The sequence below is a fragment of the Asparagus officinalis genome, chromosome 9 (assembly GCF_001876935.1).
Source record: "Asparagus officinalis chromosome 9, Aspof.V1, whole genome shotgun sequence".
NCBI lineage: Eukaryota > Viridiplantae > Streptophyta > Magnoliopsida > Asparagales > Asparagaceae > Asparagus > Asparagus officinalis.
Window position 1 is genome coordinate 21,943,128 of NC_033802.1, and position 22,768 is coordinate 21,965,895.

Sequence of the window (22,768 nt, forward strand, 5' to 3'; positions counted from 1 at the left end):
GCGTGTTTCCGAGCCCAGGTGCAGGCCGCCGGGCGGCGCTAGGTCTGGGCGCGGTGTGGAGCGCGGCTTGAGATTCGTGGAGCAGTGGGCCGGGAGCGGGTAGGATCACAGGCGCGCCGACGACAGGCGGATGGCGGGGCACCCCCCCAGAGCGGTAGGTCTGTGTCAAGGCTGAGGCAAGAGAGAAGAAAAAGATGAGTTTTCTTTTGGGTCAACTGTTGAAGAGGGGTGTACGGTGAAGAGAAAAAGAAAGGTTTATTTTATGGAAGGGGAGAGAGAGAAGGATGTGAGAGAAATATGGGGGTAAAAAAGGAAGGTGTATTATGTGATATGATTTGAATTGATTGGGGAATGATTATGGCTGATTGGGAAAAGAATTTGGAAGGAATTCAAATTCAAATTAGGGGCTGTTTGGTTCGTTTCCTTGATATAGAGAAATGCAATTCCATGTAAAGAAACACAAGTTTTGAGTTTTCCAAACTTTTCCAAGAAATAGATTGTTTTGCTTTGGTTCGCACATAAAAAATGATGGGAAACCAATGTATTTATTTTTCTTGTGTTTGGTTCGCATAGAAAAAAAAAGAAAAACTTTTGTAAACAAAGCATAAAAGGGAAAAAATCTGACGTGGCAGAGTTTTCATCAATTTCACTTGGTTGGGGAAGGAAATCGGAGAGGGAAAAAATCTTAGTTGGCGGCGATTTCAGCAGAGTTTTCCCTCTTCCATTCGAGCGAACCAAAGCGGCACAAAGAAATGGACGGAAACAAAAAAGCTGACGTGGAGGGTTAAAAATCTGACGTGGAAGGATTTTATGAGTTTTCCACCCCTTATAATAGCGAACCAAACAGCCCCTTAGAGGAAAATTAAGAGGGAGAAGATTATGATATATATTTGCAAGATATTCAGAATAATAATATTAATAAGTAATTAACAACTAAATTTTCATATATTTGTATATGTACTAAGCTCAAATTTACATAAAAAATTACTAATAGTATCAATAGTTAAAATAATTATTTAAAATATTCATTATAGCTATAAATTAATATTTCACAGAATTAATACTTTCAGAACTATATATTTTATTATTTATTTATTTTGAAAACTCAGAAAATTCCAAAAATTAGGAAAAGTATTAATAAAATATAATATAATATTTTAAGTACTAGAAAAATTTATTTAAATACGTATCAAAATTTACGGTTGTTACACGATCCAAATAACATGAATATTCAAATCGACTTCACGTTGGTTTTGTTTCAATTCAATTATTAACATGAAACTTAAAATTGAGTGTAGCTCATTCAAACAAATATTAAAGAAGATAAATAATCATAATATTAATGTTTAGAGATATAAGTGAGTATTAACTATCAAATTAAAATTGAAGAACAAATTTTAGTAAAGAAATAAACTAAAAACAAGTAATTATAATATTTAACCACGTGCAAATGCACGTGCATAAAAACTAGTAAACCTTAAGGGGCTGTTTGGTTTGTTTCCTAGATATAGGGAAATGCAATTCCATGTAAAGAAACATAAGTTTTTAGTTTTCCAAACTTTTCTAAGAAATTGATTGTTTCGCTTTGGTTTGCACATAAAAAATGGTGGGAAACTAATGTATTTTACTTTTCTTGTGTTGGTTTGCATGGAAAAAAGAAAAAACTTTTGTTAATATGACATTTCCCACTTTTCTTGTATTTGTTTGGTTTCGAAGTTTGTAGAAAAAAGTGTTTATAGTCACCATGATAAGATTACCCCCATTATATACAATTTTTTTTGTCACTGCTAAAAAACTAGGCATCCTAGACGGAAAAATCCGTCTAGGATACACATAATTCCGTCTAGGATGTGTATCCTAGACGGAATTCCGTCTAGAATACCCGTCTAGTTTATTTCCGTCTAGGATGTAGTATTCTAGACGGAAATTCCGTCTAGAATACATCCTAGACGGAATATTCTAGACGGAATTCAAAACCGTCTAAAATACATCCTAGACGGATTATTCTAAACGAAATTTCCGTCTAGAATATTACATTCTAGATAGAAAAAATTTCCGTCTAGAATGAGTATTCTAGACGGAAATTTCCGTCTAGAATACTCATTCTAGACGGAAATTGATTTTTTTTATTTTTTTATTTTTAAAAAGGTATTCTAGACGGAATTTGAGCATCCTAGACGGAATTTCCGTCTAGGATACTATGCTACAGTAGTAGTAGTTTTTTTTTTTTTGCAGAATCTACGTTGGATGCATGTACACAATATTGAACAACAAAAAATTATATTCATATCCAACACAATCTAATTATATTCCAATATCAAATCAAATTATATTCAAATAATACATTCATCAAAATACTAGAAAAAATTGTTTACAAACTCATCATCATCACCACTCTTCTTATTAAGCCCAAGCCTAATCTTTCTTGCCTCTTCCTCTTCAACGTCTTCCTCGCCTTTGTCAGAATGATCGCATGAATCTTCCTTGCATGTGAATAGATGCCTTCAGGAACTACAAAAGGCAATGTGCTCCATAACAATGAACAAAATGCCAATATGCGAAAATGATCCGAGATGAAGCATATACCTCATTTGTAACAATGTCCCACAGGCCATCACTTGCAAGAATGAGAAATTCCTACGAGCCATCAATGATCTCCTCCTGTAGTACAAGATGAATAGGAATAAGAAAAATACTAGTGTTTAAAGAAATTAATTTCCAAATTAAGCTTGATAGTAGAACACACAAATTTTGTCACGTTAGTCCAAAACCTAAGCGTGGAATATATGCCTTAATTCTTCCAAATCAAATACCCTATGTAGCTGTAATAAGAAACAACGAATTGATTATATTATCACATAAACAACAAATACAAGTCGTATAAAATAGTTTAAATCAGGGGTAAACTTTGGGGGGCAAGAAACAAGGAAAGTCACTCCATACAAGAAGAATTAGATAAAAAGTAAAGCACCATAACAAATCAACAACCTTATAATAACATAGGTAGCTTAGATTACAAATGCTTCGTAAACAGCTGACAATGCCAGAAAAAAAAATCTTTGCTAAATTGTACTTCAGGGAATCAGATACACAAGTCATTTTAAGTATTACATGAAACCTGTAATTCGTGATTAATAAATTGGGTTTTAGATAATAATCCAGAGAAGGAAGGAAGGCAATCAAGGCATGCACACATATTTGATATTCCCTTAGCGGATAGCTGAATATTCACCATGTAGTGGTCAAGTAAAATATCAATGGTTTTGCTTCATAAGCTTAAATTGTTATTGATAGATATACAAAATTCTGAGGGATTTCCCTTATTTTCTATAATTTCCTTGGAAGGAACTTTGCACCAAAATAGCAGAAAACCATACAAATTATCAGGCAAGTAGACCAAATAATGTGAAAGTTGGATGCTCTTGATATGAGCATGCATTCTGGTGAGAAGAGACCAAAGAAAAGAATGAATTATCATGTCACAATTATCAAAGATAAGAGCCGAACCTGAATTTCTGGATCAGCAACAACATACTGCTTTAATAATATATCGCCAAATTCACGGGAAACAGCAAGAACACCACCAACACGCCATGTTCCTGCCAAACTCAAACAGTCAGTAACAAAAATTAAGAATAAAAAAATCTAGACATGAAAGGAAAAAATCATGCAGAAAGGGACATTAATTACCTGCCCACGTCACAAAACCCCCAGCATCCTCAATTCTTTGGCGCTCATCAGTTTGATCAGGCTTGTGATCTCTCGAAACAGCTATAGCTGGAAAGACGAGGCATGCTCATCAATGAGCCTTCTTATCTCATTGATGAAACTGGATCAATTTCCTAGAGCTAACATTACTCACTTTGTTATTGGATAAATGACAATCTTATAAAACTAATAATCGAATTTAGTGTTTAAGTGAACATTCATCACAGTAAATAAACCCATTCAATAAGCAACCCCCCTCACCCCAAAGGCTTGCCATCTCGGATCCTTGCATAAAAAAATCAAAAGGCAACACGCACAAAGATCGATTGACAAAGAGACATACAAGAAAGGATAAATATTCTTCTTTTACTAACAAGAGACCACAATTTCCATTTGTTCCCTGTTTCAAAGTACCAAACCCCTCCTTTCTTAAAACATTAAAGAGAACATTTTCATTATAAACCTAAAGATCAAAAACATAGAACCAGAACAATTACCATAACCCAAACACACATTTCCATAGCGATCAAAAACAAAAATAGTAACCAAACCCTAGCACACTTCGAATCTGAGAGCAAGTCCAAGCTCAGTTCCTCCAGTTCCCATCAAAAGCACCGTCTCCTCTAGAATAACGGGATCCACCACCACCCTCAGACCAACGGTGGAGAAGGGAGAGGTGGTGGAGGCCATGGATTGAGAGGGAGTAGAGGGGGAGAGAGGGGTAGGGGGTGAGGTTGAGGAGGGGGACGCGGTGGAGGGAGGAGTAGGAGGGGGGTTCATGAAATGAAAACGATTTGGGGATGAATTATTCGTTTTAGGGGGGGAAAGGAGGGCATTCGCGGGTTTATTGGGTGAATTTTTTAAAAAAAATTGGTCTGTGTATTCTAGACGGAAATTTCCGTCTAGAATACTATTCTAGACGGAAATTTCCGTCTAGAATACCTAGTTATTTAAAAAAAAAAAAACAAAGGAACCGTCTAGGATACTATTCTAGACGGAATTTTTCGTCTAGAATGTTTTATTCTAGACGGAATATTCTAGACGAAAAATTTCTGTCTAGTTTAATACATTCTAGACGGAAAAAATTCCGTCTAGAATATTCCGTCTAGAATACGTGATTTTCTACTAGTGTGTGCTCGTAATATGAGGTGATATTAATCATATAAAAGTTTGAATATTCTTGTTTGAGATTGAAAAAATTACACGAATCCTGTAATAACCTGATTATTCATAAATTAATGTAGTACATACCTGAATTACCCAAAAAATCTGCTGAAAACTATTAAAACATATAAACAACCTGAATAGTCATAAATATGTATATAACATAGCAAATCACATCAAATCTGATAATTTATGCATGTTGATGAACTATATGTGCAAAAAAACTGCATATCTAATTTGACCTGAAATATACCTGTTTGAGATAATAAAAATCACACGAAACCTGTTATCGAAGAAAAAAATAAAGGAGACCTGTAATACCCTGATTATTCATAATTTTATGAAATATGTACCTGAATTAGCCAGATATTCTTATGAAACCTATAAAAACATATAAACAACCTGATTAGCCATAAAGATGTATATACTATAGCAAATCGTATCAAACCTGTAAATACCAAACATGTACATAATGACTGAGGGCTCAGAATTTGGTCAATATCATCATAGTAACAAAAAACGGCCACGGAAGCTCGACGACGAGCACCAATAGCAACCAAACACCCAACAACATAGAGCTAAACAAGCTCGAATCATCATAGTAACAAAAAACAGCCACGGGAGCTCGACGACGAGCACAAATAGCAACCAACAGATATAGCGAATAACATACTTCAATTAGCGATTAAAAGCTCTCAAGCCAGATTACAGCTATAGCGAATAACATACTTCAATTAGTCCAACATAAAGAAATTTACAACAATGAAGGGAAGAGCTCCAAGTCACCCCACTGAGAAAATAACATCTTAAAACAAGTATCAGAACAATAACATACAGCTTCCCTTGTGCATCTTCGTTCAGCTTCTCCTCCTAGTGACTCTCTGGAACATGTTCTTTATATTCTGAGAGTCGGTTTTAGCTTTCAGCTTTTTGGTTTGTTTTGCGTTACTTGATTTTTTTTCTTTGTAGTATCAACTTTTCCCTAGGAAAAAGGTAGGTTTTGGACAAGGTTATAAGTAAATGATCTAAGAAAGTAGAAGTTTTAATTATTGTATTGAAATCATAGCAACTTACCGAGAGAGGACGGGAGGGCATTGGAGTGTCCTCTAGGAAACCTGGTTCTTTTTCATTCCTGGGAGTATTTTGAAGAGCTTCATGCCAGTTCAACCTGCAGGGGAACGACAATTTCAAACAATTTATTTTTCCCTCCAAGAAGTTTCAGAAGATTAGCGATTGAAAAAATATTAGTAGTATCCAATTTGAACTGCTACATATACTTTTAGTTACAAAAATGAGTTTAAATCGTCGACTTACTTTAAATGACTGTATAAGAGAGTCAACCATGGCTCATCCTTCAGGTATTCGCCCAATTTTGAGACAACTTCTTTTACTGTAAGACCACATAACAAAACAAAATTGATTATAGAGGTAAAATATTGAAGTAGTTAATCCGTGATATGACATTCATTTACAAGATACCAAAAGACTCAGAATTTTCACGCAGTTTGCTTGATTTTCCTATCAAGAATTTCCCAATCATGCAACCATCACGGCAAGTGCTCACAAGTCATAACCAAACAAAACACAAACATAAATGGCATTATATATAGTTAATAACTTAATATTCTAGTAACTGTATTAGGGAATTGCAACTTTGCTTGAGTAATATTATTTTTTACTTGAGGGTTTGACTGTAAAATCAATTTGTATACTCATGAATTTTTGTGGGCATTATATTCCCTCATCATAATAAGTTTGTAAAAATATTCTGTCCAATTAAGAAGCAACAAATCTAGAAATGTGGAGTTTTGACTCGTTCTAATTCAAACGTCAACAAAGTCATGTTCCAACATATAAAATAAGTATAGATTACTTTATGTGATCATGTTCGCAAGGGATTAATCAAGTGGTGTTCTTGGTCATCTAAAATACAAGATGTTCACTAGTAAGTAGGTACCAACAATAAAGAAAAAGGAATACTCATATAGGTTGCGGTACCATACAAGTTTCCTTTTCATCTTGAATGGCAAAATTTTTGTCCAGTTTTTCTAGTGACGATTTTTAGGTGGGGTACCTGCAAAGAGATAAAAGGAGAGTTAACTAAAGACACATGTTCATAATAATGTTGACTTGCTTTTTTTTTTTTAACTGCTCAATAGAGGAAAAGTTACGACAAACTTTTCGAGGATGGATAAATGTCAAACTTATACAAAAACCATGTACATTCTGAACTTACGACATACTTTTCGTATTGGGATGCAGTTCCTTTTGTTTACTACTTCCTAGTGTAGGAAGCACAAATTTTCACTGCCAGCGTAATGACATAGAACTAGCACACATGAGACGAGGATTTAATTGTGACCACTAAAATGTGTTACTTAGGAGATGTGGGGACCTCATGAACCTAACACAAGGGTGTCAAAATTGAATAAAGGAAAGAGAACTATTTTCACCCTCTGCTTGCTTGTTCATTTCCATAACAAAACCATGGCAGTCAATTTGTAATTATGTTAGCCGATTCTTATTTCTACTAACATTTAAACAAGAACCTAGTTTATAGGGTAAAGATTATCATGACAACACATCCAAGTAAACAAGTCTACACATTTGCAAATGCCCAAAATTTCCAAGAGGATCCCGATATGAGAGGTGATGTAAAATTGTTTACTATGGTTCGTGACAAGTCCAATATGCCCTAACAAAATAAAAGAAAACAACAGATTCCATACATATAGATTCACCTTGTTTAGATGTTAAAGTTGAGATCATTTCCCTAATTGCTTAAGCTAAATGTTCTATATGTACATCTGTATCCGTCGGTATGATGAGGACAAAACAAAGAACATTGTTAGAATCATCTTTCGAGCAAGTCGCGGTAGCTTTTTATGTTTTGGCTTTAGATGTTGATCCAAGTCCTCAAGGGTTAAGAATTAAACACAAACAAAGAATATTGTTAGAATCATCTTTCCAGCAGATACATGGGTAAGTTACCACATACAAGAAAGTGATCGCCGGTTTTGCAGTGTATATCATTATCTTTGAAATTAACCCAAAAAGGAAAAACAACACGCTAGATTATTCATCAAACAACATACATTAAAAAAGAATATTTAGCATTATAAGAAATAAAAACTGTTCATGAAGACTATTACCTTTCACTTCACAAACAAAATGCATTGAGTCCTCTGCCATGGGCATCATGCGTCGATAGCCAGGATATCCTCGATGTATAGGATTTCATCTAATTGCCTAAAAACCCCTAGATCAGTTCCCCTCTGCATTTTAAAAAGTCTCGATGTATAGGATTTCATCTAATTGCCTAAAAACCCCTAGATCAGTTCCCCTCTGCATTTTAAAAAGTATGGTTGAAAGTGATGAAGGAGAAAACCCTAAAAACCCCTAGATCAGTTCCCCTCTGCATTTTAAAAAGTATGGTTGAAAGTGATGAAGGAGAAAACCGTGGTTATATATATAAAAAAGAGGTTCTGATGACAAATTATATAATCCTGAAAATCAACAATCATTATTCAAAAGTCCCCAAAAGAAAATCATCACCTGAATAGGGAAAAGCTTGGTTATTCCCCTCTTTGCGAGTTCACCAACAATACTCTGATCAATCCCAAGCTTAGCAATCTCAAACCCCTCGTCATCTCCCCCCTTCTTCGAACTCACCACCTTCTTCTCCCCAAAATACCTCTCCTCCATCACGAATCCAGCTCGAGCGGCATCCGAAGCCCTAAACCCCAAGCTCCTCGTACCCAAATGAAACCCTCTGGCCCTGATCTCAAAGATTCCGCCTTTCTCCGACCCATGGAGGTGGTCGTGGCTGGAGATCGAGGAGGGGGCGGAGGTGAAGGATTCGGAGGGGACCAAGCGCAGGAGAGCGGCTAGGGTTCGTGAGGGGTAGAGTCGAAGATTCCTGGCGGGAGATTTCTGGCCGCGGGAGATTTCTAGCGGGAGGAGAGCAAGGAGGTAACTCTATCGTCGCCTGGGAAATCAGCGAGGGACAAAAAATCCGAGGTGGCCAAGGTTTTGGTCGATTTCTCTCGGTTGGGGAATGAAAGAAAAATCCACCCAAAATATGAGACGGGGGACAAGTGAGGCATCCTCTCCATCCAATAAGTTGGTCATCATCTGATGACCAACTCATTATCCAATAGGAGGGGGACGTCTTACTTGTCCCTCCTATTGGGGCCTGTTTGGTTCAATAGAGGCTAGGAATAGGATTAGGAATCCTATTTTATTTATGGATTCCAACCTAATCCATATAAAATTTATAGATAAGTTTTAGTTTTATGGAATCCCATTTTTTGTATTCTATGTTTGTTTCGCCCAAAGGATTAGGAATCTCACTTTTATAGAATTGGTCCAATTCCTAATATCATGTTTGGTTCAGAAAGAATTGGGAGAGGTGTCAGAAATCGGAATAAGAATTGGAATAAGAATTGGGAGAGGTGTCAGAAATCATGCCCAATTCCTCTCAAAAAGGTTGGATTTGGGTTTCTTGAAATTACCACTGTTTAAGCCACTTTATAGAATAGCAATTCTATAAAAAAAATTTGAACCAAACTCAGGATTAGGATTCAGTTGGATTCCGTTAATTACGAAAACACCATTGTCAGGTCCAAATGTCATTCCTATTCCATAAACTTGGTGAAACAAACAGGCCCTTGGTCTCATATTTTGGGTCACTGTAGCAAAGCTCGGGAATGAAATGGGGGAGAGAAAAAAATCCGAGGTGGCGGTGTTTTGAGTCATGTTTTCCCTCTTCAATCTTAGCGATCCAAAGCGAAGAAAAGAAATGGGCGGAAACAAAAAATCCAACGTGGAGGTGGTGTCGGAGACAGAAATAGATTTCATTGGGCTATTAAAACGAACCAAACAGCCCCTAAACATCAAAGATTGAAAAATTAAGTAATGCGTCCAAAACACTAAAAATACTTCCATTAGTATTAGAATCTGAAAAAAAACTAATAACTGCTATGGTGGAGGTTCGTTGAAGAAGAGTAATAATAGAAGATTGACTCCAGGAAGTCTTTCTGTGTTCAGAACAATGATATATATATAGAAAATAGAAAATAAAAAGAGAAATTAAGTTAGCCAAAAGAATTTATTTTTGCAATTTAACTAAAGAATAATCGTATCAACGTGTCAATATTTTAAATATATTAATAGACAGACAGCAAATCCTACAAATATAACTTTGTGACAATGTTGGTCAATATCCCTTCGTGGAATTGAATCATGATATTTTCGTAATTAATTTTACTTTTTTCATAAAATATATCTCATTATTTTTGTTGAAATTACATTATTATTGTAGCTTCTACATTTTAGTTGTCCTAAGCTGACTCACCTAACACAGTTAGGGGCTGTTTGGTTGTAAGTTTTTACTATGTAAAAGGATGGAAAGTGTAAAAAAGTGGGTCCTAATGTTAACTTTCCTCATTTTCAATTGTTTGTTTGTAGTTGTGAAAATAGTGTAACGTGATTTACTATGCTGATGTGGCATGAATTCACAAATCTCTTCAAAATAGTCTGATTTTGAAAGAAAGCTGACATATGTATCAGAAGTGAGGGGGCTAGGCCAATGGAATCATTTGAGTAGGGACCACACAATAACCACATTTTACACTTTCCAAACAAGCAATTAAAGTTACATTTTGCAAACCAAACAAGCAATTTATGATTCCAATGGAATAAAAAACAAACGAAAAAAAATTGCTCAGGGGCTGTTTGGTTGTTGTTGGTAAAGTTGTGTATTTATGACACAACTTGGAAAGTTGTTGTCCATCTCATCAATTTCACTTTTATACTTTTATTTGTTTGTTTTTAATTCCATTGGAATCATAAATTGCTTGTTTGGTTTGCAAATGTAACTTTAATTGTTTGTTTGGAAAGTGTAAAAAGTGGTACCTACTCAAATGATCATATTTGTTGGAATTATTTTTTATTATTATTTCTTGACTTCAATGTTAGTTTTCTCCTAAAATCATGTCTTTTTTTTATGAAATCACTTTATAAGCCACATCAGCATATGAAATCATTTTACATTATTTTCACAACTACAAACAATTGAAAGTGATGAAAGCTGACATTGAGACCCACTTTTTTATACTTTCCATCCTTTTACATGGTAAAAACATACAACCAAACAGCCGCTCAGTGAAATTGATGAGGTGGACAACAACTTTCCAAGTTGTGTCATAAGGGGCTGTTTGATTTTATGTTTTTACCGTGTAAATGATGGAAAGTGTAAAAAAGTGGGTCTCAATTTCAACTTTCATCACTTTACATTGTTTGTTTAAATTCTTTTTTACATGAAAAGCTTACACCTTTTGATGAGGTGTCACCGAAAGCAAAATCACCAAAATTAGGAGTGATTTTATTGGAAAGCTGACACAATGTCATAAATGTGTCCAAAAAATAATAAAAAAGTCAAAACCTTGTAGAAAGTGGCAAGGTGGATAACCATTTTCCATTTTGTGTCATAAATATTATAGTTTACATTATACTATCCAAACAATGTAATACTATTATTTTAAGATTCACAAAGATTCCTAACCAAACAATGTAAACACTCGAATGGAAAGTGGTGAGGTGGATAACCAATTTCTATTTTGTGTCATAAATACTCTAGTTTCCTAAAGACATCCAAACAACCCCTAAATACACAACTTTACCAACAACAACCAAACATGGGCTGTTTGGTTGTAAGTTTTTACTATATAAAAGGATGGAAAATGTAAAAAATTAGGTCCTAATGTTAATTTTCCTCCTTTTCAATTGTTTGTTTGTAGTTGTGAAAATAGTGTAAAGTGATTTACTATGCTGATGTGATATGAATTCACAAATCCCTTCAAAATGGACAGATTTTGGAGGGAAGCTGACATGAATTCACAAATCCCTTCAAAATGGTCAGATTTTGGAGGGAAGCTGACATATGTGTCAGAAATGAGGGGGTTAGGCCAATGGAATCATTTGAGTAGGGACCACACAATAATCACTTTTTACACTTTCTAAACAAGCAATTAAACTTATATTTTACAAATCAAACAAACAATTTATGATTCCAATGGAATCAAAAAAAAAAAAATTGTTCAGTGAAATTGATGAGGTGGACAATAACTTTTCAAGTTGTGTCATAAATACACAACTTTACAAACAACAATCAAACAGACTTTTGAAGAAAGTTATGCCACGTCAGTCAGAGTCCACCCAGGCCGCGATCACAAAATCCAAATTTAACTAATCTCAACTTTCTTGTAAGCTAGGGTTTTCGAAAAGCCCTAAATCCTTGAAATTGGGCGGGATGACGACTGCCGCTATCCAATTCTCTGAGCTCTCCTCCATTATCATGGTCTCCTTCACCTTTAAATTGCAACTTACAAATCTAGGGCTCAGATTCAATCAGCTCTCAGCTCAGCGCTATGCCTTCATTTCCCCCCAAAAAAATTTATTTTATCAGAATTTTCTCTTACTTATGGTTAAAATATATTGCAATACATAAATTTTGTCGGTGCATTTATTTGGTTACTTGATTTATGAAAATATGTAAACAAAATAGAATTTTTTTTTTGCTAATGTATAAAAATTGGGGGGAAAAAATACGGGTTTATTCGTAATACTCTTGTTTGAACCTCAACATTGTTATATTCTTCCCGCTCTCTCATATTCAAGAAAAGAGCTCATCTCTCTGGTCAAGAGCAAGAACCCCCATTTCTTCTAATTGTCAGGTGAATTTCCCTGTCTTTTCTGTGATTGGTATGTGTTTTGTTCTTCAAATTTCATTGTAAATTCCTGTATGAGATTGCTCTAAACTTACTGCCTTTGGACGATTACTCTCTAATTGTAAAGTTCTACGATGCGCAAATTGTTTAAAATCTTCATGTTTCTTCGAGTTCGTTCTAAATTTGTTTATAGGTTTGCTCTAATCTTACTGCTTTTGGACAATTACTCTCTGTCTGCAATGTTCTGCAATGCGCACTTGATTAAAATCTTCGTGTTTCTTTGAGTTTCATTATAAATTTCTTTATGGGTTTGCTCAAATCGAACTGCTCTTCAATAATACATATTATTGTATAGGTTTTTTTTTTCAAAACTCTGATAGTTCAATTGGGTTTTCTCTAATCTTAACTGTATCTTCACATTATAATTTCTTTCGTTTTTATTTTCTGCCCTCTTTTTCATCTCTATGTTTGTGAGAAGCCATCATAAAATTTCCAGTTTAATCCCTTTTGAAGATTATAATCTGTTTATTACATTGTTTTTTCTTCATTGATTAAAGTCTTGTGTATAAGAAATTAATATGTGGGTTCTACTCAAGACTCTGATATACAAAGTTTTCTTTCTCCAAATCTGACCTTTTCTTGCTGGAAAATTGATCTCAGAGCTTGCTCTCTTGAATTGGATAACGTTCTTGACCAAGAGCTGATGGCGGAAACAAAGAGTGGAAGTTGTACTCATAATACTCGTGAAAACACTAAGAGCAAGCGAATTCATCAAAAAACAGGGTCCTCTTCAGGGTGCATCTTCACATGTCAAACGTGTGAGAAGAGGGTAAAGAAGAGTCGAGGTAGGCCACCAAAGGAGAGAATGAGAGTAATTCCGGATGGAAGTGTTCATTGGATTTGTTGGACTTGTGAAGAGAGCTTCTGCGGTGTTGAGAGTTCACATGGTCCTGGTGGCCATGCATTTGAACATGGGCAGAGAGATAATCATTCATTTGCCGTCCGATTAGATAAGCCAAATGAATTGTATTGTTTTGTGTGTGATAAATATCGACTGGTTACAACAGAGGCAGAGAAGAGCGCAAAGGTGGAATCAGCAAAGGATGACATTGAAGACCCAATACCTCAAAACTGCAATCACTATGATCGTAGAAGAACCGAGGTGAAGCAAACTCTTCAAGGAATCAAGGCCTCTTTTAGCAGGTATTTCGTTTGTGAAAAATGTAAGAAGAGGGGTCCTGGTAGGCCGTCAAAGAAGAAAAATGAAACAATCTCGGAACCAACCTTCGATTGGGCTTGTTTGGACTGTGAACAAAATTTCTGTGGAGGTGAGACTTCTCTCGGTGGTCCCATGGGACATATACTTGTCCATACACTGAGCAACGATCATATATTTTGCGCCCGGTTAGATAAGCTGAGTCAGGTATGGTGCTTAAAATGTCATATACTTCTACCTTTAGGTAAGAGGATGAAACCGTGTAGAGTTAAAGGGTTACCTAACTATGGGAACACTTGCTACTTCAACTCAGCATTGCAGAACCTTTTTGCCATTAATAGACTGAGACAGTGTCTTGCAAACTTGGAGATGCCAACTGGCCATGTTACCGGAGCATTAAAGAAGCTTCTTACTGAAACATACGAGGATTCTAAAGAGAGCATACGACCTTCAGAGCTCCTTGATTTTGTGCAGAAGGATGAGAGATTTGTCGAAGGTGAGCAGCATGACAGTCATGAATTACTCCTATATTTGCTTGAGGAGTTGGAGTCAGAGGGAATGAGTTTCGTGGATGAGATATTTAGAGGGGAATTCTCTAGTATTCTGCATTGTGAGCGATGTGGAGACACTTCAACAACACATGATCCACTTCGTGATCTTTCTCTGCAGGTGCCTTTTAAGATACCTCCAAAGGAAAGGAATGAAATTAGTCCACTTAAGAGTAATGTGCCTCCTGCAGCAAAAGATGATGGAAAGCAGGACACAGGGATCGTAGAGCAATCTGTGACAGAAGGTTTCACATCTAAGCTTAAATCGGATGAGGGAAAACAGGACAGAGGGGTTGCAGGGCAGTCTGCGAGAAAAGAACTAGTGCCTAAGCTCGAATCAGATGAAGTGTATAATCCTCTTCCATTACAGACAATAGACCCAATGGCTGAAGCAGCATTTGGTGATCCAGTCTTGAATGATACCCTTGCAATTATCAAAAGAAAAACCGTTCAACAAAGACACCGCCAACAAAGGAAAAATCAACTCTCATCAAAGCGCAAGTCATATGCCAAGGTAAAGAAAGAAGGCTCAAGCAAGCCTGCAATCACTGATGATGTAAATGCGCTTAACTACGATGAGGTTTGTGAGGTTGACGACACAAATGGTCCTCTGTCAGTTGAGAGGTGCGTGGCCTTATTCACAGAACCCGAGGATATGTGTGACAACCACTGCATAAATTGTTCACCGACTCTTCAACACCAGAAGTCATCAGAAGCATCTGAGTTTCAAGGGGATGGAGTTATATCTGAAAGTAAGAAGACTCCAGGTTGGCCTAGCAATACTGGTGGTCACCAGGATGTAGCTGGTTCCTCTGAAAGTTTACCAGGAAACTCCGGGAAGGAACAACTAAGCGAGGATGTGGATATGGAATCCAAATCCAAGGAGGCCAAGAGGAAAATCAAAAGGCTTCTTGTCAAGAGGGCCCCATTTGTTCTAATCATTCAGCTGAAGAGATTCACACAAATGGAACCTGGAAGCTTCAAGAAAATAGAAGGGCACATCATCTTTAATGAAATGCTTGATTTAACGCCATATATGGATTCTAGGTATTACTCTTACTCATTCTTAAGTTGTAATTGCTAAATTGCCATTAGAAGTGTTGCATCTCATAATTATAACAAAACCAGTTGCTTGTAGTGCTAATTTTATGAATGTTTACATGTATATCCAATGGCACTATTCATACATTTTGCACGAATCAATGATGTATACTTGTAGCAACGTGGGTGTATACTTTAAGGCAGCGCCTTAGGTTCTTATGCTTCATTTTCTAAGATTAGGACAATGAATTCACAGAGAAAATTTCAAACACTCTGTTCAGAAGCTATTAGTGGGGTTCGATTTAAGGTCTAGATTCTCTTATTTGTGGACTGTAGTTTTTGGTTTGAAAATCAATCCTTACTCCTTAGTCAGAAACTTTAGATTGGTTATGTTCTTATATTTTTAGATGTTACTCTTTATCTTTTATATAAGATGAAAATAAATTAGAAGTTTTATTTGGTTAGCTCTTATATTTTAGTCGAGGTTTAAGTTATTAGATATATCTATCAGTTGTTTGGTTGAGATTAGAGTCTTTTATAAAAGAGTTTGTTAGAATGGGAAGATATGTTATGTTGACTGAAAAACAATGACTCGTTTGATTGACAGTGTGGTTCTCTTCTTCTTTTTTTCCGAAGGTGTGATTCCTTCTCTTTTTCTGAGGGCAGCTATCTTACATCTGCGAGGGTGTGATTCCCTAAATTTCTGCTCTTATTTCTTAGAAAATTTCAAATTTCTCTACTCTCCAAATCCATTATTTATTAATTGGTATCAGAGCATTCAATAATGCATAATACTGAGATTCTGAAACCGTTGTTAAAAAAAGGCAGAACCATGAAGGAGCTAAATGTTGATTGTTGAAGCCATGGATAGTTCAAGATGGTCGATCTTTCAACTATTTTAGCCCTACAATATCATGCTACACATGGTGAATACTAACATTCGAAATGCACATAATTTGCTAAGGTTGTATCAATCTGTCCTTAGCTCAAAACTTGTATATTTAGGATTTATCAATGTGCGCACATGTGGTCATCGTATCCTTAAAGGTACATCATAGTTTTTAAATATAATTGGATCACTAATTGGGAACTGAGTTTTAAATCTATGTAGGATTAGCAAGTGATTTGGTTCCTGTGTAACTATTGAATGTCGTCATAGGAATGAGCGTAGTTAGTATATCTCTACGGCATGGTTCCTATGTAACATAGCGTTTTGATGTTTCTGTTCAGTAATTTTATCCTACCAGTTTGGAATGTGGCGTAAATTGCACTGCATTAGGATTAATCGATGCAAAGAATATAATGAACATGTCCGCAGTTGTAAGCTTTGGAAGATATGATTCATTGTTATATTAAACTGGAGGAGTTACTGGAATTGTAACTGTTAAGCATGTCTAAGCCATGGCGTGGAGCATATGCTTTATCTGTAAAGTAAGGGCTGTGCTGCAGTATTGGTTCATTTATAGCTAACCTTGGGCTGCGCTGCAGCATTGCTTCATTTATAGCTAACCAAGATCAGCACTAAGATAACATGAACATGAGATGACATATCTTAATTTAGGCTGTTAGGTTTGTTCATTTCGGGAGGTCAGAGTTGATGAAAAACTGAAGATCGGTCGTTCACTTTCACACAGTCGAAATTCTTGAAAACTGTGAAGATTATCAGTGTTTTGCTACTGGATATCATTGTTATCATGACATAATTGCAGTTTTCAGCATGGTTATTGAGATGATCTTTTCTCCATATTAGCTATATTAGGTGTTTTAATTGCAAACTCCATTTGCAAAAAAATGCAAGAAGCATTAGCAATGTGGAGAATTTTTCATATTTGTCTTCAAATCTTACTTTTAGATAAGTATCAATTTTTTTGTTAGTTTCTGAATGCATATTAGTTTTTTCTCTCGTCTTTTAACATTTTGGAGGTTGGAAACCATTTACCTTGTTATATGGGTAATGCTATGTGTAAATCAACCTGTTACTTTCCTTTTTTTTTTTTAATGATGAACTGTATGCTGATAACAGAGCTGCAGAGTGAAATTTCAATATGCACCAATGATTGTCAGACTTAAAACCACATTATGGGCGAAATGTTAAATTATGATGTTTGCTCTGGCATTTTCTGTCTTTCACAAGCAGAATGCCCATGCATGCCAGTTATGTAAGGGCTTTCTCATTTTAGTCTTGTCAATTGTTATAGTAATTTCACGGTAGTATTTTCTGCATCTTGCTGAGCTGTAAAAGAAATATGCCTGCTTTCTTTATCCTTATGGGTTCACTATGCAACATCTAATAATTGGTCTGCATGTAGTAGTGTGGAAAACCCTGTGGTCTTATTGAATACAGGTAAACTCATTGAAGGATTGGTTAATTGCTTTCTTCCTCAATGATTGTCTTTTTCAGATAATTAAACTAAAGTTAAAACATGTAGATTACAAATGATAATTTCTAGTTGTAGCGTAACTCGCCTATATTATTTTTATTGCTGTGTGGAGCCAACATGCCAAACAAGTATATTAACTGTAAGTTACAACAAAACACTAGAAGTACTCCCTGCATAACAAATGCAATAATAACAAGTACAATGTCCTTTACTATTAGCACGTAATTGTACATGGGTCTACATGACAAACTTTACTCTTAGCAGCATCTAATGTCTGCACAAAGGTACATCATATGCGCACAAGTATATTGATAAAAGTATATTAACTTTTGTACTCAGTATCTAGTGTCTGCATGGTTTTCTTTGAGCACAGTATATTCTTATAGGAGTAGTCCGTGAGATTGATATGTAGTATAGAACTTGATGGGAAACAAGAAGGTTTCTACTAAAGCCACAACATTGACATTTATACAAAAAGGCAATTACTATCATAAGCAAGCTAAAATTTCTTAGAATAGATTGTGACTCATCTAAAAATAACAGATATGGAAGATACTTTCGAAAATGACTAATCTCTCTTACACGTGGGATATTAATTTCTGGGAGATTTCAACCCTCTAGACAGCAGAATCTAGAGAACTGGTCGATTTCAATTTTGTTGCTCTCGTTTGCAGCTTCAAAATGATAGGCTATTTCGACCATTGAAGCAAATTATTGCATTGTATACTATCATTTTAAGTTTGGCTTCCTGTATATTTGGTAGCGTGTATATAATTAGCATGTTCACATGTTTCGCTTCATGACATCTTCTTTTATTTCCATTTCAAATTCATATGACCCTTTTATGAGGGAATTTGCAGTCCTTTTATTGTCTATCTAAATAATTAGGCATTGTTTCCCATTTAATTGCAGGTTTGTGGGGGACGAGAGGTATCTTTATCAGCTCGTAGGAATTGTAGAGCACTTGGGAGTCAACATTACGCATGGTCATTATGTTGCATATGTAAGAGGAGAGCAAAGCCAAGGTGGTCAATGCCCCTGGTTTAAGGCTGATGATTTTGAAATAGAGGAGGTCTCATTGCAACAGGTCCTTGAAAGAAACGCCTATCTTTTGTTTTACGAAAGAACATAATGCCTGAGGTATGCTTTGAATAACCTGCAGATCTAAAAGACCCAAATCTTGTCAATTTTTTCTGTAAGCTTGAGAACATGAAGTTGAACCCAACTTGTCTTTGATGGATTTTGAATATGAGCGGTGGAGCAGTCTTCTAATGATGGTTGCTGTAGTAATTGTGAATATGCTAAGACAAGGTCAATGGAGACACCAGTTATCATATTCTTAGGAAAATATCTTGAGGTTTTAAATATTTCCTCTTTTTTAATGCTTGGTGATGAAGATCTATATACCAATTCCTTGTTTACAGTTTGGAAATATTTGAAAATCTCTTACGTAATTGGATGCTTCATATATTCGTCACAGATTAGAAATCAGAATGTTACGGTTGTTTTTGGGATACATATATTAGGACCTTTATCTTACCCATATGTTAATTGCTGAAGATTAGCTATTCGTTGCTCATTGCCTTGTGAAATATTTCTATTAGAAAGAGTGAGAAGTTAATACTTTAAAAAAAATTTGAACTCAGGGCTTTTATTGTCGTTAAATTTCCAATATTTATTGCTCCCTCCTTGCTACTTCTAGTAACATGTAAATTTGGCACTGTAATGGAAGATGGTGTTCATTTTCTACTGCAATTTTGAAAAATGAGTACAGCTTTTAGGACTTTGTTGCGTCATTTATATTTTCTCGTATTTTTTTTTTCAGAATTTTATTGTGTCAATATATCACATAGTTCTTATTTGTCTCCATAGTGTCTGAGTCCATGCTTCTTAATTTTGAAAGCTTTAGATTGATTGCATTTGTAATGTGCATATAACTTAACTCTCTTTGTAGTACTCTCAATAAGCATATCTATTTGAAATCCTAATTTTACAATGGAGCTACTTAACACCCCATTGATTATTTTCATTGAGAAAGGAAACTGAAGCATACAAGTTACACAGCCAGCTACCCAGCCTTATCCGCATAGAATTTTGACATTAATTTTTTTGGGCACAGCTGGTCACATCTAGGGCCATATCCCTTCACAATCCTTGTGACGGGAACATTATAGGTGTACCAAAATCAACAAGAAAAACATTATCTTGAAAGAAATTTTGAAACATGGGGATCCTCAACCGCTGGATTTGGTCCTCCAATCTTAACAACTAACTGAAAGCAGGCTGCCAAACTGTGAATGATTGATACAATAAACCGCGAAATTTTATTGATTGCTGACAGTTCGATTATTCTGATGATTATATATGGTTTACGTTGCAGATAATGGCCGTCACCATGTGAAGGACAAGCAGATGATGTTATCAGACGGTGACAAATTTTAATTTGAAGTAACAGCTGGTATTAACGACATTATTTTATACGCTATTAGATGTAATTAAGGGATAAGCCTTGGCTAGCAAGGTTTATCATTGCATTTGATTGCAAATCCTTTCTTTTGAGCCTATAATTTGGTCTCACGTGTACTTCATTTCCTCCCTACTCTCTTTTGAACATAAATTTGTAGGTTGTAACTCAAATATGCCATGTTCAGGTAACTTGTGCGTTTGTAAATTTGTGTGTGTGTTTTTTTTTTTTTTACTTTTAGCCGTCAAATGAATTTCGAGATTTGAAATTTAGAAAAATCAGGAGAGTGATTCGTCCCTTTGCTCTTGGCGTATAGGTAATCTTAGCAAAATTCATTCTGTTATAGATCGTTGAAACTATGCTAATATAACTGAAGTATTTTAATAAAAGAATTACTGTCATTTTTACTGTAGGACGATGTTTAATGCCTCATCAATTCAGGAGGTCGTCAATATATCCTCATTGTTAATACATAAAGTAAACCTCAGATGATAGATCATTTTGGTTTGCCAAACTTTTTTTCGCCCTTCATAAAAAACTACCTTATATGTCAGTCCATATTTGACTTTTCATTAGACATCAAATTTATGGAGCACACGGCACCTAATATATGAGTTATATTGATTTTTAGTTGCTTTTAGCTTTTATGATAAAAATCCTATAAAAATTATTTGGGTAGAATAGTAACTTGTTTGGTCAAACTTAGCTTATACATGTGAGCTTATAAGGTAGTTTTTTAAAAGCTGGGTACACCAACTTTTGAAAACGCCACTTATAAGCTAACTTATTTATTAGCATAGTTTAGAAACGCAAGCCTGTGAAAGGGGTAACCGTGTGATCACTGTCCTAGAACAATGGTCGCCGCCTTCACAGAGGCGATTCGATGTGACCTCGCCTAGTGGTAAGAAACACCCGAGAAGGCCGACACCAAAGTTTATTGCGAACTTTGGTCTCTTGCTCAATGGATGTTTGCTCGACAAATTAAAACCAGAAATCAAAATCTTATAAAGAATTATGAGAGAGAGAATAGAGATTGCTCATTTTTTTTCCGTGTTCTTCAGACTTCCCTAAATCCCTTTTAATAGTTTTGTAAATTTTTCCGTTGAGTTTTCGTCGCCACAATATAAGGAAGAATCTTCTGCTCGGAGGAAAAAAAAGGTGAGAGCGGAGAAATCAGATATTAAGAAGGAGAAAGCGTTATACAGAGAAGAGGATAAGGAAAGAAACAAATATTATGCAAATGTACCCCTCAAAATATTATATTTGCATAAGAATTAAGTAAAAAAACTCAATCTTTTAATTAATTCCAACAATTCCCCCCTCCCCCCACCCAAAGATTGAGTTTCGGGGAATAAAAAGAGAAAGAAGAAAAATAACAACAATAATAATGGTAACAAAATATAGGTCGGGCAACCTCATATTGTGAATTCGGAAAAGATAGCTTTCAGCTTTGAATCGTTGCTTAATGACATTTGTCACAATTTAAGGGGCATAATGGATTAGATCTTGAATTAGGCCCCTTGATCAGAAGTTAACAAAAGCACACATAATTTATATCCATTTATTGAGCGAGTGGGTTGGAGCGTCAATGACTATGCTCACAATAACCGTCTCATGAGAGTTACTAGGAATCAGCCCTATGTTCCCAACCGTGACTGTCACGGTTCCTCTCACGTAGGTAAGTTCTCCAAGGGTACTGTGATTGGATATTGCAATCCCCATAAAGGTTGGGCTTATTAAGAGTAGAACTCATCATGCACAGTCACATCATAAGAGCACTATCACCATAGGAATGAGGGAGTAGCTATCATGGTGCTAGTCATAATTGCATCCAACACTACAAAAGAAGTATAACTCTGAAGTTAAGTGCTCCACACAAGATCACCAATCAAGCTTGTTTCTGTCGCATTGAACCTTTTTCATGAGAATAACTCATCAAAATGTTGGGTTCCCGCTGTCAGTGAACTCTACTATAGGCTTAACCCCATTCCCATCGATGATTCTAGTATTGCACTCCTAGATAGACCCTTTGTCAAGTGGTCTGCCAAAATTTTCTTTGACTTTACGAAGTCCAATGCACATATTTAAATCTTATCTGCAGATGTATGTTCAATTTTTTATTGATGGTATTTTGTTTTAAAAGTTCTATAGTGGATTTGGAGTCTATGTGAATAGATAAAGGAGGAATAGGTCCAGACACAAAAGGGAGCTTAGATATAAGGTTCTTCAACCATTCACCTTCTGAGCAACAAGAATCTAAAGCTATAAGTTCAGACTCCATGGTGCTTCTAGAAATCACTGTTTGTTTATAAGACTTCCAAAATATAGCAGCACCACTAAGCATAAAAACAAATCCAGAAGTAGACTTCACATTATCAGAATCAGTGACCCAGTTAGCATATTATACCCTTCAATCACATTAGGTTATCCAGTATGAGTTAAACAATAGTCTGTTGTACCTCTCAAATACCTAAAGACTCTTTCTGATGCATTCTAATGTTCCTGACTTGGGTTAC

At 35.6% G+C, this 22,768-nt stretch overlaps 1 protein-coding gene, 1 long non-coding RNA gene and 1 pseudogene across 2 annotated transcripts; 1 reads left to right on the top strand and 2 right to left on the bottom strand.

Moving 5' to 3' along the window:
* On the bottom strand, window positions 2,396-3,985 carry LOC109823286 (annotated as a pseudogene).
* On the bottom strand, window positions 5,531-8,945 carry LOC109824682. Its single transcript, XR_002242733.1, has 6 exons — window positions 8,428-8,945; window positions 8,025-8,147; window positions 6,876-6,946; window positions 6,187-6,262; window positions 5,947-6,040; window positions 5,531-5,854 (listed from the first exon to the last, which is right to left on the bottom strand). It is a non-coding gene; the product is annotated as an uncharacterized LOC109824682 (long non-coding RNA).
* On the top strand, window positions 12,132-20,490 carry LOC109824276 (ubiquitin carboxyl-terminal hydrolase 1-like). Its single transcript, XM_020390841.1, has 4 exons — window positions 12,132-12,608; window positions 13,263-15,413; window positions 18,701-18,928; window positions 20,169-20,490. The coding sequence occupies exons 2-3, from the start codon at window positions 13,306-13,308 to the stop codon at window positions 18,918-18,920; spliced, it is 2,328 nt and encodes a 775-aa protein (XP_020246430.1). The 5' UTR covers window positions 12,132-12,608; window positions 13,263-13,305; the 3' UTR covers window positions 18,921-18,928; window positions 20,169-20,490.